The sequence below is a fragment of the Nicrophorus vespilloides genome, unplaced genomic scaffold (genome assembly GCF_001412225.1).
Source record: "Nicrophorus vespilloides isolate i.1.1-1 unplaced genomic scaffold, Nicve_v1.0, whole genome shotgun sequence".
Lineage (NCBI taxonomy): Eukaryota > Metazoa > Arthropoda > Insecta > Coleoptera > Silphidae > Nicrophorus > Nicrophorus vespilloides.
In genome coordinates this window covers 1-14,163 of record NW_017096643.1, presented here as the reverse complement: position 1 = coordinate 14,163, position 14,163 = coordinate 1, and the positions used below count along the sequence as shown (strand labels likewise).

Genomic DNA, 14,163 nt, shown 5'->3' with positions numbered 1-14,163 from the left:
ACGAAGAAATCAACAAGTCTTTCGATGACATCGCATCCGAAACCGATTTGGTAACAGATCCGAGTGCAGGTAATTCTCTCAACATTCGCACTATGCAAAAAAAAATGATAAATTTAAAATTCGTAAGATTGCTACGATGAACTCGAACAGAAGGTATCTTTAATCCTAAGCGGAAAACAGAAGAAACCTCCGCCGAAACCGATCAAAGCGAAAAAGAGCCCGAAGAGTTCCAAGAGTTCTAAATCATCGAGCAAGAAAAAGAGCAAAACAAGTTCATCGAAATCGAGCAAAAAGAGCTCGAAAAGCAGTAAGAAGACATCGAAAAGTAGTAAGAAGAGTTCTAAGAAGTCAAACGGAAGTGGCGCGAAGAGGAAGAAGAAATTGGATCCAGAGGTTTTCATGAATTTACCGGAGCAGTACTTCCTCGATATCTTGAGTGTAATGCTGCGAAGATTCGAACGCGGTTTAGTGTTGGAGAGCCTCGACAGCGTCTTCATTCGCAGGTTATTCTTTCAAAGGAGTTATATATATGGAAATACAATGTTTTACGGGTGTTATTATTTGCAGACCTCAAATGCTTCTGAAAGGTATTCTGGAGAGCATCGGCAATATTCGATATGTGCAGTGCATATATCTGTCGTATTCGTTCGAGGATCACGAATGCAAGAGATTGAATGAGATGGCGATGCTGAACGAATTTACCGAGGAGAAAAAGAAGCGATTGGAGGTGATTGTTGAAATGAACGCCGATGATTTTGCAAATCTCTCGGAGCAAGATTTGAAGCTCTTCAAAGAGTACTTTCTGAAGAAACGCAAGGAGGATAGCGCACGACGAAAATTGGCCTTACAGTATAAATTTGTAAGCTTTTGATTATATTTTTGTAAACTGTAATGGTAACTTGCAGAGCAAAGTTGGAACGAAAGAAGGGTGGCAAGAAACTAATGACCGCTGCCAAAAGACCCAAAACCAAAGATTGTTGGTGTTAATTTTTAAATTTATCATTCTTTGTTTATTTCGATTATTTATTACAGCGAAGAAGGGTGGCGGTTCCAAAGCCGATTCGAAGAAGACGAAGGATTCGGAAGAATTGTCGAAGAAATCGCCAAAGGGATCTAAGGGTTCTAAAAAGAGCAAGGGCAGCAAAAAATCGTCGAGTAAAGGGAGTAAGAAATCAGCAAAGGATAAAGGTTTTTTGCAATCGTATCGATTTGCTGATGTTCCCTACTTAATTGTATTTTAGACAAATTATCGCCGGAAGAGGCGGCAGAAAGGGATTCGCTAATCAAAGCGGAAACTCACTGTTGGGAGTTGAGGCACATTCTGGAGTTTTGGGATAGAAAGAATCGTGTTCTCACCGAGGTAAATCTTGATATTATGAAATGTTAAATTTTTATATGTCGTCCTATGTTGTTGAACAGCCTTTGCCGGCCAAACCTCCTAAAATCAAGAGCCCAAAGAAGAAAAAAACACCAAAATCGCCGAAGTTCAAAAAGGGTGGTGGCAAAAAGAAAGATTCAAAAAAGGAATCGAAAAAAGGATCAAAAATAGATTCGAAGAAGGGATCGAAAAAAGTCTCCGAAGCTGGCGGATCCGAGGATGAGAAGGTGAAATCTGTGGAGGTGGTTGTAGAGGAAAAGAAAATCGACACGAAAATTTTGACACCGTCGGAAGAATTGCTTAGGCAAGAAATTGGTATATTTGTTAAGACTGTCCTTGCTGATACATTGGAATTCATTTTATATCTTTTAGGGATTCCTATTTTGATTGCTGCTAATGCGCATAGAGGACGGGAAGAGTTTTGTGAAGATATTGTCGCCAATTTGATTCAACTTCCAGATTTGTTGGAAGCTGTACAGCTGCTGGAAGAGAGCCTCACAGAAAAGCTGGAGGAACGCGACGAATTGTACAGTATCCTGACTGAGCCGAAGGCTAACAGACGGAAGAACATCTCTATGAATTTCTTAGTGTACGATGCACCCAACAAAGACACGGATTCAGAGGAGAACATATCCTTGTTAGTATCGGAGGCAAAGATTGAAAAGTCCATTGGCAGCGTTTCCGAACGATTACAGACATCATCGTTGACCGCACAACGTTCATCTTTATCCAAAGAGAAGAGGTCGCTAACGGAACGCTCGGAGTCCTCGAAGATCCGAAAGAAACGTAGCAAAGTTGCAGAACAGCAAGACCAAAGTACAGTGTTCGAAATGGTCGAAGAAATTAAGTCGTTCACGCCGCGCCGTATCCTGCAAATAGGCGAAAAGCTGACGTTCGACGTGTACTTTTGCCCGGACCACTGCGGAGATTACGAGCACGTCTACACGTTGGAAGCAATCTGTTCGCCAAGGATCTTTAGCTTATGGTTGGAAGGAAAGTCGGATATACCGAGAATCTACATGGAACCGGAAATGCTCTTCGAGACCGTATCAATAGATAGGAAGGTGGACTTGAACTGCGTCTTCTTTAAGGAGCAGAATCTCTTCGAACTCGGCCCTATTGTAGCCCAAAAAGTTGACAATCTCAAGTAAATATTTTCTATTTTTTTATAAATAACCCCAACGAAACTTTTGCATTATCTCCCAGTTGCCTGCAGATGGAGGGTAAGCTGAATATAATTTCGAATTCGTACATGCCGTGTCAGGTTAACGTATGTCTGGTGGAGGGTAACGATGACATCTTCGGCATTGAAGCGAACAACTTCATTGTGGGTCCAAACAACTCCGAGTTCCTCTCGGTGTTCGGCCATCCGGGAGAATGCGGAACGTTCCGCGATCAAATCGTGCTCACTATTAAGAACAATCCTGCCGTGGAGTTGATCAATCTTGCGTGCGAAGGTTGTAACATCTCAGTTGACATAGAACCGCGCGACGTCGTCTTTGAGCGTATCGTGATTGCAACCAAAAACTGTAAGGATGTGTTTCTAAAGAATCGGTGTTTGTTCGGGTTGAATTGGAGGTTGGTCGATGATGAGGGCACGCTGAAAGTATTCGTGCCGTTGAGGAGACGTGGATACGTGGAACCCATGAGCGATGTGCGACTCATCTTTGAGTATTACGCCGTCAAACTGGAGAGCGTCCCCAGAATGAATCTGCAAATAGATGTATATATATATATACAACTTATCCATGTTATGATTTATTTTCGTTGTTGCATTAGTTTTACGATATGTACTTGAAATGTGGAGAGCCACTGCTTTCGGAAACAATCCAACTCTCTGCAGATGTCTTCGAGATGAACATCGAATACGCGATGAAGATGGACCTGGGAGACGTCAAGATCAACTCGCAGTTCGTGCAGGAATACGTGATGACCAACAGATCTAAATACGATATAAGATATAAGTACACAAACATCCACTTAGTGTATAAGTATTTTTATTAATGTAAAATTAAAATTGTTTACAGATTTGAAATTACCCAGAGCAAGTTAGACTGCAAGGAGGAAACAAGGATAAAGTGCAGTTTTAGTATAAGCCCGGAGAACGGAGTGCTGAAACCCAATGTGCCAGCCAAACTTAAGATACGCTTCTGTCCGTGCAGACCCATGAATTTCGACAGTTTGCCGGTGTTCTTCTGCCAGTTTCTGGATTCGAGCATCGATCGCGAAGTGAGCAGCTTCGAGCTCAACGTTTCTGCTAAAGTTTACTGTTCCACCTTCGACTTGTGTCCGCCCATCGATCTGAACTTTGGACATCAGTTGGTGCAGACGGCAAAAGTCAAGGAAGTCATCCTGAAGAATCTCGGAAAGTACCCGTTCACCTACGCCGTGATTTCGATGAGAAAGCAATTGGAGACGGCGAAGAAGAAAAAAGGCAAGAAGGGCGGAAAGAAGGGTGGTAAAAAGGGTAAAGGGAAAGGTAAGAAGGCTTCGGTCATATCCAAGAAGAGTTCGAAGACTTCAAAGAGCAAGACGAAGAAGAGTAGCGGGAAAAGCAGCAAGAGCAGCAAGAAGAGTAAAAAAAGCAAGAGCAGCAAAAGTAGTAAATCGGATAAGAAGTGAGTAAATGGAAATGTTCGCAAATGTGGTAAATGACAATCAAATGCATTTGCTTTTAGGCCGAAGGCGACAATATTAACGGAAGGGATTTTCTCGGTGACTTCGTCCACCGGGATCGTTGATGGCTGCTCGGAAGCATTCATCAAGATCAGTTGCACTCCAAAGAAAATTGGTTTATTCGAGGAATCGGTCATGTTCATTGTGAGCGAGAGCTTCGGCAAAGATAAGCGTGGAAGAATATTAAATTTGATCGGAAGAGGATGCACTCCAAGCGTAGATTTCGAGAATTACGAGGACATCTTCAACGAGGTGAGAGTAGTTGAAAATTTGGAGGAATTTGCGTGTCGCGAACAGCTTGGTTTGGATCCAGTCTTTATCAAAACCTCGAAAGAGTTGTACTTCAACAAGACGTGTCTGAATGTTGCGAAGGAGGCGAAAATGAGGTTTCGAAATGTCGGTATGATCGGAGCGAAGATCACATGCAGCATTCGTTTGGGTTTTGATATATTCGACGTTCATCCATTGGAGTGCGAGGTGGAAGCATACAAACAGCAAGTTATTACCGTCAACTTTAAACCAAACGCCATTGAGGTCTTCCACGGTATCCTGGAGATATCCGTACTGATGGGTGAGAGGATCTTCGAATTAAATCTCCTCGGGGAAGGTTATTTACCAGTAATTGACATAGTCGAACCGCGCATGGATCGCATCTTGGATCAGCACGCAATCGTTTTCAATCCATTGATGGTCGGAGCGGTAGAGAGGCGTAACATTTCCATTAAAAATTCTGGAGAAATTCCGTGTAAAGTTTTGCTGGGCGTCGAAGACGACGACAAGGAGATGCTTTTCCTTATACCAGAGGAATTCTCGGAGGCTCTCCAAAAAATCTGCACCACAGAATGTGTGTACACACCAGTGGTTTAATTTAACATAATATAATTATATTGTTCTTCAACATAGATCTTCTTCAGGAATTTAAGCACACATTGGTCGTCGAATTGAAACCCTTTAAGACGAACACTATTGCTCTGGAGTTTCGACCAAATTGCGAAGAGCGAATTTCCAGTAAAATCCATCTATTCATCATCAACAATCCATTTGAAATTTACGAAGTAATTGTTTCATTGAATTTCGTTGTTGATTTTAATCCGATTTATTTTGTAGATAAACGTGTCGGGCGAGGGGTACAAGGAGATGGTTATTTTGGAGGGTTTGGTGACGAATACTTCGAATTGGTCACGGAATCAGAGTCTGGAGGAGTTTCAGGAGGTGCTGAAACCGTGCTACGACCTCGACTTTGGTTGCCGTTACATCAATAAACTACATAAACTGTTCTTCAAGATCCGTAACGTTTCTGAAACAGATGTGTACAAGTTCTCATTTGAACCCAACGATAGTTTGGTGTTCATCCCGGCAATTGGACACCTGAAGCCTGGCGCCTGTAAGGACATCATTGCCACGTTCTACGCCAGGGAGCCGATCGCTTTCACCAAGGTATGTCCTATTTTTTCTTTTGAGCATAGAAAACCATCACCCTTTACTATTGGTTGCAAGCAACTTTAATTGAAATGTAATTCTTAGGAACGAATCGAATGCAAATTGTGCAAAATTAGGTACAAGAATCCGGATATTGAATTGCTATCTTGGGACGAGAGGCAACACTTTACTGTGTGGCAGCCCATGCATTTCGTCTCTTCTCTAAATTCCATCGAGGAGGAGCAGGAGATGGTTTTCGATGAAGAGCTTGAATCTAAAACTAGCGAAAAGAGGTCATCTAGTATTGGAGATGATGCAAGTATCTGCAAGGTGAAGACTATCAAGGAACGCAAGGAGCCTCCCATCGAAGTAATCGAAAATAGCGATAGATTTCTTCAGCTATACTTCAGTGTGATCTCCGATTACTGCTCATACGAATGCGACTTTGCCGAGATAATGATCGAGGATACTTTTATGTTTGAGGCAACTCTCTAAAAATGATTCTTATTTACAATATTAATATTAAAATATTTTAAAGACTAAAGAGAAGAATTTTACCCTAACGAACACTTCGAGTCTTCCACTGGAAATCGATTGGACGCTGACCATGCACGAGGAATTTCCAAGAAAGTTCAACTCTGAAGTTTCAGCATTTTCAAAGAAGTCTTCCACTTCGTTGATCCGGCCGCAAAGCTGCTACAGACTTCGTCCTGAACACCTCTCCGGCGAGGAAAGATTCTGCTCTTCGAATTCAAGACCAAAGACCTCGCGTTCAAGTCTCTTCAGCGGGTCATCCACGAGCATCGGCGGTGATGAGCAAGAGGCATTCTCCGATTTCGATGTTATGCCTTTCGCCATTCGACCGCAAAAGATTGCCGTTCAACCAGGAGATAAGCAGCTTTTTACCATCACATTCAGTCCGTACGAAGCATACGAATACGAGATTTTCGTACGCGCAGATTTACTGAACCTGCACCCAGATCAGAGATGTCCCAGCATCGTGGTGCGAACTAAGAGCGTTCTGCCCTTGTATCATTTCAATCTTGAGCCGAGCGACTATTTCCGACGTCGCAACTCTAAAATCTGCGATCCTTTGGATTCGAGAGAAGTGAAGGTTATAGAATTCGAAACCCTGGGAATTGGGATGCCCGAAACCAAGTAAATAATACACATGTTCACATAGGTCCATTAGACATTCATAACTTTGGTATTTATTTTCAGCAAATTCACAATCATCAATCCCACTGGGGAAGATTTCACTTATCGTTGGGAGAAACCGAAGGGCGGAAAGAATATGTCTCTGTTCCAATGCTTGACGCCCGAAGGTCGTGTATTTAAAGGGAAGTTGAGCGAGGTCATGTTCACCTTTGTAGCGCAAAGAACCGGCGTTTTTGAGACTGTTTACAATTTCCACATAGATAAGTACGACTTACTAACGAAGTTCTTGTTGGTGGGAACGGCGCGTGAACCTTGCGTCTACTTCAAGAGCAGAACGAAGTTGTTGAAACCCACCGTCTCTGGAATCGATGTTGGCGAGGAAGTTGTCCTTGTCAACAACGAGGACATTCAGCTCGAGTTCAAGATAAAGAAATCCTCGCTGTATTCCGAAGGTCGTGTTCAGAAGCTCACCGTTGAACCGATGTTCGGATTCGTCAGAGCCAAATCGGAGAAATCAATCAAGTTCGATCAACCAATATAATTATTAATGTGAAATCATATATTTATTATAATTTGATATATTTATAGAGTAACTTTTCATCCGATTTTTGTTGGTCAAATAACGTTCACACCATTGTGCAGAGTCGAGAGGATGGAGAAACCCTTAAGTTTGGTGGTGACTGGTAACTGTTACCAAGTGCAGACGTCTGTCAAGTTAGTGAGTGCCATCGAGGAGGTCGATCTAGATCCAAACAACCAGAATTCCATTGAACTAAGTTCGGTAATCATAATAAAGTTCATTGTAAAACAAGATTTGTATGTTCACGTGCAATTCAATCAACAGTTGATAGCGTTGAAGCAGGATACTATTAAGTTCTCGGTGGGTAACGTCGGAGCCGTCGGCTTTTACTATAAATTAGATATATTGGAGAAGTACTACGAAGACTACATTTGCATCTGCTTCAAAGAGAAAGAAGGATACGTGAAGAGCGGCAGTGAGGTGGAAGTTACGACCACGCTGAAACCTGTAAAACATCTCATCAAAAAGTCAATCAGGATTAGCATGAAGGTCTAAATCTAAAGTGATCGGAAGTACTTACTTTGACCTAAACAGTATTTTAGGTGACTTACGGACCAACGTACTCAATGAATTTAATATGCTCCACGTGCCGCACAAAATTTAAATTGTCGTTCAAGGAATTCGATTTTGGCGCATGTTTGGTTCAGAAGGAGAAGTCAACCTATTACGAAGCCAATCTGGATATAATCAACAACGATATCGGACCTATGCTGTAAGTGTAAGTTGTGTTATAAACAAACCTGAATTAATATGATATGTATCCAGTGTTGAGTTGCTCGGAGATCCTCTGGAGCATCTATGTCTCGTGAATAAGGCTAACACGATTGCGCCGAAAAGAAGTGGCAGGATCGTCCTGTACTTCCATCCTATGGAGTCGCGACGCTACAACGACGATGTGATCGTCCACATCAACGGAAGACCTCAGATAGTTACCATTTCTGGAATCGGAACACCTCTTGTAGTCGAGTTAGAAGAACCCAAAGATAAATTGCTGAATTTGGGCCCGGTACCTCTGGACAAGACCGCGAAGAAAAGGGTACGAGTGCTCAACCTGTCCAAATGCCCGATCACCATATACTTCGATCTGCATCACAGATTGCCCATCTTCTCCAGGGCCAAGAGGATACTCGATGCTGACTTTGAAAAGCCCGAAATCAGCCCATCAGATATTGCTGTGAAAAAAAACAAACTGTTAGTTGTTGTAGTAGATATATGTATTTAGAATTTATGTTTTGTTTTGCTGTAGGAAGGCGCAGCGAAAAAAGAAAAAGGGTAAAAAGGGCAGCAAGAAGAGCAGCTCTAAAGGCAGCAAAAGCAGCAAGAAAACTAAGAGTAGTAAAAGTAGCAAGAAGAAAAGCTCGAAGAGCAGCAAGAGCAGCAAGGGTAGCAAGAAGAACAAGAAGAATAAAGGAAAGAAGGGTAAAGGCAAGAAAGATACGAAAAGCGTAGGCGAGTAAGTGCATTGTCATCCCTCAATTAAATTTGAATTAATAAACATTCGTGTGTTTAGGTCAGAGAAATATGTGGAGTCCCCGGAGGAGAAGGAGAACAGGCTCGTGAATGAAACGGTGAAAATTTTGCCAAAGAAATGGACAAAACTGTACTCACGACAGTCGTGCGAATTCACACTCAACTTCAATCCGCATGAGAGGATGCCTCTTTTCACGAATCAGGTGGTTTCTTAGTTCATTCATATTTTCAATTGTAATAAATTTTAACGGATGCTCGCTACTGAAGGTGTTTTATCAAGTGCAAGATGAAGTTCATCCGATCTGCATGTTCAAATCTTCGTGTATTGCTGCCGATTACTATTTGGACACCGATCGCATCAGTTTCGGGAGCGTCATCAAAGGCTACTCGAACGATTTTTGTGTGACCCTCTTCAACACCGGCGACATAGGAGGAAAGTAAATGATGAAAAATGAAAATGGATGGAAATACAATTAATCTAAAAAAAATCTTCGTCGCAGGTACAGATGGATGCTGGGCAAGAGACAGACAGAATTCTCAGTAATTCCTTTAGACGGGTATATCTCGCCAGGAACCAGCGTCACCTATCAAGTGACATTCGCGCCCACTCAGATCCATTGTCTCCTCAGATGCGTCGTCAGTATAATGGAACTATTTACTTTTTTGTGTGTATTATAGATTTGTAATATTTTCAGGCGCAATTAAGTGTCGACAATTTTCCAAAAACTTTGGGTCTTGAACTTGTGGGCACGTGCGTCAATCTTCCACCTCCCCGAGAGATCTTAAAGTTCTCGTGTCCAGTGCGCGAGGTCCAAACAAAGAACGTAACAATCGCAAATCCGTACGCTTTTATTGCATTACGGTGAATTTGAAAATAACGATTTTGACTTTTTAAGAACTGGAAAGGATTGGAGCATCACGCCTTCGCTGAGCGGACAATTCTTCGATTTCGTGGAGGAGGTGTTCATCACTGCAAAGTCTTCCGCATCATTTGCCGTCAATTATCAACCTCTTTTGATGACGGCCGATCACAAGACTCACGAAGGCAAGCTGTTCCTGCCTCTACCCGAAGGTCAAGGAATCCTCTACGGTTTAATTGGGGAATCGTTGAGGCCGAAACCCTGCGTCAAAATAGAAAGAACAATTTCCGCTAAATCTTACCACACGGAACTGATGGTGCTGAAGAACTGGCTGAAAATATCACAGCAGTTTGCGGTGATCAATCAGATTTCCCAGGGGGATACGGGCAAGAAAAAGAGTAAACTTCTGTACAAGTTGTGCGGCAATGGAATCGTGGATGTCGCCGCCATGTCCGAGAGGACGTACAAATGGGTAATTTACGCGCTGAACGAGGGCAAACTCAGCTTCAAGGTGAAATTTCGTAACGAGACGACGCACGAGTACATCGAGTACGATGTTGTGCTGACAATTACCAAGTGCGAGCCGTTGGATGTCTTCGAATTAGCAACTTGCGCCCGACGTCCGGTCCAATGCAAGATCACGTTGGAAAATCCCATCAGGGAAAAAGCTTTATTTTCCGTGGCATCCACCTGCAAAGATCTGCATTTCAACGATAAGTTGATCATCGAGCCGTACAATGAGGTAATATGAAATAGGTTTATGACAGTATCATATCTTCATGATTGTCGGCAGTTTGAATTGATCATCGAGTATAAGCCTCTGCTGGAGTGCGAGCAGTTTGAGACTAGCGTCGAGGCGACGGCCCCCACTTTGGGGCAGTTTCCATACGTCTTTCGACTGAGCGCCGGACCTCCGGTGCCTGAGAATCCCATCCATATCGAATCGCAGCTAGGGCAGAGCGCCACCAAAATCGTGCAGCTGTACAATTCAGCAGATACTAAAGTCGATGTATCAGCCAGGGTATGTATTATTTCCCTAATCGCACATATTTGTTATAATAGGTTTCTTGTTATAGGTTGAAGGAGAGGACTTTGTGGTGCAGGGAGGAGCTATCATCGAACCAAAGACCAATGGGACTTTCCGAGTGGAATTCGAGCCCAGCGACCTCGGAGGCGTTCGCTCCAACCTCATTCTGACCTCCGCCATCCTCGGCGACTACACGTAAGGAAATCACACGCAACTACTAGCTCTCAAACCCCTAAAAAAATACATCAAATCTATTAGATTTCCACTGATCGGACGTTGCGTTCCTCCTAAACCGCAAGGACCGTTTATAGTGTACGAAGGGGTCGCAACCAGTCTTCCATTCAAGAATCCTTTCACCGCCGCCAGAAGTTTCAACTTTGTTGCAGATCCTGCAAACGTGTTCATCGTTCGTCCTGCGAGCGAAACGATCAAACCGAAAACCTTATCCAAAGTTACCGTAACTTTAAGTCAACAGATCGTCGCCAGCAAGCAACAGGAATTTCCGGCTATAGGAAAACTAACAATAACCTGCGAAGATGACAGCCTGGAAGAGATCAGATGGACTGTGTATTTAAGATCTGAATAAATAATGAAGGGGTGGTCGTTATTGGAAGGAAAGTAATAATAATAGTAAATAAAAGCAGCCAGCTTACAATTGTACTACCTAACATTTTAATAATTTAAATTACAATAATACTATAATACATACAGAGTGTAGCGAGTTGTAAAGCGGAGCGCGCTGTAGAGCATCTCTCCATCCTATTATACATATTACAGTTGATCGCTTCATCGGCTACCTTGGTTTACCATATTCATCAACCTTCTTCTTATCCAATATTTGTTTCAAATTCGAATTCCAAAACTTTGGTTTACTGCTACTTGTGATTGTATGAGGGTAGTAAATCAAGATAGGTTAGAGGCGCAAGGTCTAACCGAGTTGATGGTAAAAATGAATTTGAATTTATACCGTTTGAAGGAGAGCACTGTGTGAACCTCGCCGCAGTTACACATGTTGCTATTACCTCTTCTTCATCTAACGATCATCAACTCTCTGTCTCTCTCCTTGCAGAGTACAATTATTAAAAAAAAAGTTTTTCTTTATCTTAAGATGTGTTGTTTCCTTGTTGTTATTTGAGCGCAGGTTAAAAATAAATAAAACTGGACCTCCTATCCTCATCTTCCTGCTGGTATTGATGGTCTCTGACTTTAGCGATGCCTAGGCTTCTCCAACAGCTGCTTCAGGCTGAAGGAGGATACGCCGACTCCGATTCCGGCCAACAGGAACGCAGTTGGGAACACTAATTTGTCAAACTGAGAGGACTGTTGAGCGGCTGATGCATTCTAAAATAAACAAACAAAACGTAAATAAATATAGTGCTTCTCATTAAGTTTATAAGAGATGATAAGAGTAGGTCTTATCACAATAGCATTACGCAAAGAGAATCCAATCCATGCGGTGCGCTCATGATTGGTTTAAATGCAGTGACGTCAATGCATGATCAAGGCATGATGCGTCTTCTGCCTTGTTATGACCATATTTACATGCACTTTGCATGCGTACTTCCTTGCAAATATTTAAATCAATCGAATCACAGCAGACAGAAGAAGCACGCACAACGATAAACAACTTCACCACTATTGCTGACGAACATGTTTACAGTAACCTGGGTCTCCAACCGTTCACAAACAAATAACATAAACACATTTTCTGATATAATTAGTAATGTTTACACTTCTGCATTTCTTTCCGTCTTTCCTAATTATCAAATATTGCAGACTAGTTCATTATCATACATCATCGGAATATTTTTGTTTCACATTTTAATTAAATAATCACATCGAATTGCTAGAAAATTTAAAAAATAACTTTTTCATTGCGTAGAGAAATGAAAAAAAGTGTATTTGAAACTACGCCAAAAAAAGCAAACGCAAAAGTCGCCAAAAGTATTCGAGAAATGAAAATAGCATTAATGGTTAAATCATTATTAGCGTTAGAAAGTCTCCGAGAGCTGTATACTAAAAATAGATCCGCCCTAAAGATTCTCACATGCTAAACTAACACTAACCTATCCAAAATAACTTAAATAATAAAAATATACTAACTATGTATCTCTATTATATGTAATATTTTTATTAATTTTGAAGATCTACGACATTCACATTGAACTAAATACTGAACAATATCAATGAAATTATATTGCATCAGTGTGACCTCAAAATTGATTATTATAATGATTAAACCTAAAATGAATTAATATAAATATATTTTTTAAAATATATGAATCTTATTACCCTACAAGCATTATGTCATGATACACAGACTTATTTCAATGAAAACATCGTTTAGAAAATTAGTTGTAGACAATTTAAATATAATTATCTTTCAGTAAATATTATTACAATAGACAATCAAAAATACCAATTATCGTAATTCGGAGACAATTTCCGGATACAACGTTTTAATTGATATGACAAATACAGATATAAATTTGTGGAATATTTCTTGAAAGTGTGTTTCAACGGAAAATAACAGATATAATATGACATGAGTATTTGGAGACTATTTTTTAAACATTATTTAATTTTTTTTTCTTGAATAAAAGTAATTTTTGAACATAAATATTGTAATAATTGCAGTTTGTAAACTGTAAACAGTGAATAACAGTTAAATACAATCAGTTTGAAAACACCAGAATTAGAAACTTCAAGAAGTGTCATGGAATTGACTTAATAATAATAATATTTATAGCAACAATAAAATTACAAAATTAAAATTCAATAAAAAACTGCTTCAAAGGGCTATTGACCATTAAAGTGACTTGTTATGACCCTTGTTTGTTTTTTTTTTTTAATTAAACTTATTTTTAAATAGAGTAACCATAGTTGAAGCAATAACAAATAGAAATATATGTAACTTACCTGAGGTACAGTCAAACGCAGAGCAAGCATACGAGCCTGTGATGGTTTCATTCTTTTACAGTTTGTAGTGCCCTGCAAATAGAGTTGACGTCTTCAGTTAAACAATGCCCTTCAATGTTGAAGAGTATGGGAGATGGGCCTTCACTTTTTCCAACCAAACTCAATGTAAAGATATTGAGGGTAATGGAAATATGAAAAAGTGCTTGGCCCTTTTTGCGAGAATGCAAATCACGGTGTGCTCTTGTCAGTGGTTTGTAGTGAATTGTGAATATATCTGCGAGCTCTGAGCTTTTTAAATGTCGTTACATAACCTTTCTGCTACAGAGATCAACAGTTTTTATTGCGCGACGTGCGTCAGGAAATGCGACTCAGTTCGAGACCAAGTGCAAAGTATAATAACACTCGTGCTCATCAATTCTACCAATAAATGAAAACTCTCGGGCCGAGAACACAGCGATTTTATTTCAAAAAAGAAAATCATCTCTGACACTCACCTGACTTGCACCAGGAAAACAACGAAAAGGCCAAAGCCGACCAATGAGACGCGCACCTTGGTTGCATAACCCAGTTTACACTAGGAAATTATTTTTTTTTATAAAGAAATTACATGTTGATCTGGGGACCAAAGACGCTGTGTAGTGGCGTGCCCTCGCAACTTTGAAAATCGAGTGGCGCC

General features: G+C 40.9%; 3 protein-coding genes across 3 annotated transcripts; 2 read left to right on the top strand and 1 right to left on the bottom strand.

The window, feature by feature from the left end:
• Nucleotides 1-24: 24 nt before the first annotated feature.
• Nucleotides 25-3,176, top strand: LOC108557690 (hydrocephalus-inducing protein-like). The gene is made up of 10 exons (XM_017914325.1): nucleotides 25-50; nucleotides 171-503; nucleotides 568-849; nucleotides 906-976; nucleotides 1,033-1,188; nucleotides 1,242-1,360; nucleotides 1,420-1,693; nucleotides 1,751-2,525; nucleotides 2,585-3,091; nucleotides 3,158-3,176. Exons 1-10 carry the CDS (start codon nucleotides 25-27, stop codon nucleotides 3,174-3,176), a joined length of 2,562 nt encoding a protein of 853 aa, XP_017769814.1.
• A 1-nt stretch (nucleotide 3,177) lies between these two features.
• LOC108557732 (hydrocephalus-inducing protein homolog) lies at nucleotides 3,178-11,176 on the top strand. The gene is made up of 20 exons (XM_017914377.1): nucleotides 3,178-3,342; nucleotides 3,406-3,996; nucleotides 4,057-4,898; nucleotides 4,958-5,109; nucleotides 5,162-5,491; nucleotides 5,579-5,956; nucleotides 6,012-6,631; nucleotides 6,695-7,153; nucleotides 7,220-7,700; nucleotides 7,754-7,923; nucleotides 7,977-8,402; nucleotides 8,458-8,664; nucleotides 8,722-8,884; nucleotides 8,949-9,118; nucleotides 9,182-9,317; nucleotides 9,377-9,522; nucleotides 9,578-10,283; nucleotides 10,335-10,562; nucleotides 10,618-10,763; nucleotides 10,827-11,176. The coding sequence occupies exons 1-20, from the start codon at nucleotides 3,233-3,235 to the stop codon at nucleotides 11,152-11,154; spliced, it is 6,789 nt and encodes a 2,262-aa protein (XP_017769866.1). The 5' UTR covers nucleotides 3,178-3,232; the 3' UTR covers nucleotides 11,155-11,176.
• Nucleotides 11,177-11,217: 41 nt separating this feature from the next.
• LOC108557733 lies at nucleotides 11,218-13,839 on the bottom strand. Its single transcript, XM_017914378.1, has 2 exons — nucleotides 13,488-13,839; nucleotides 11,218-11,909 (listed from the first exon to the last, which is right to left on the bottom strand). The coding sequence occupies exons 1-2, from the start codon at nucleotides 13,536-13,538 to the stop codon at nucleotides 11,775-11,777; spliced, it is 186 nt and encodes a 61-aa protein (XP_017769867.1). The 5' UTR covers nucleotides 13,539-13,839; the 3' UTR covers nucleotides 11,218-11,774.
• Nucleotides 13,840-14,163: the final 324 nt, after the last annotated feature.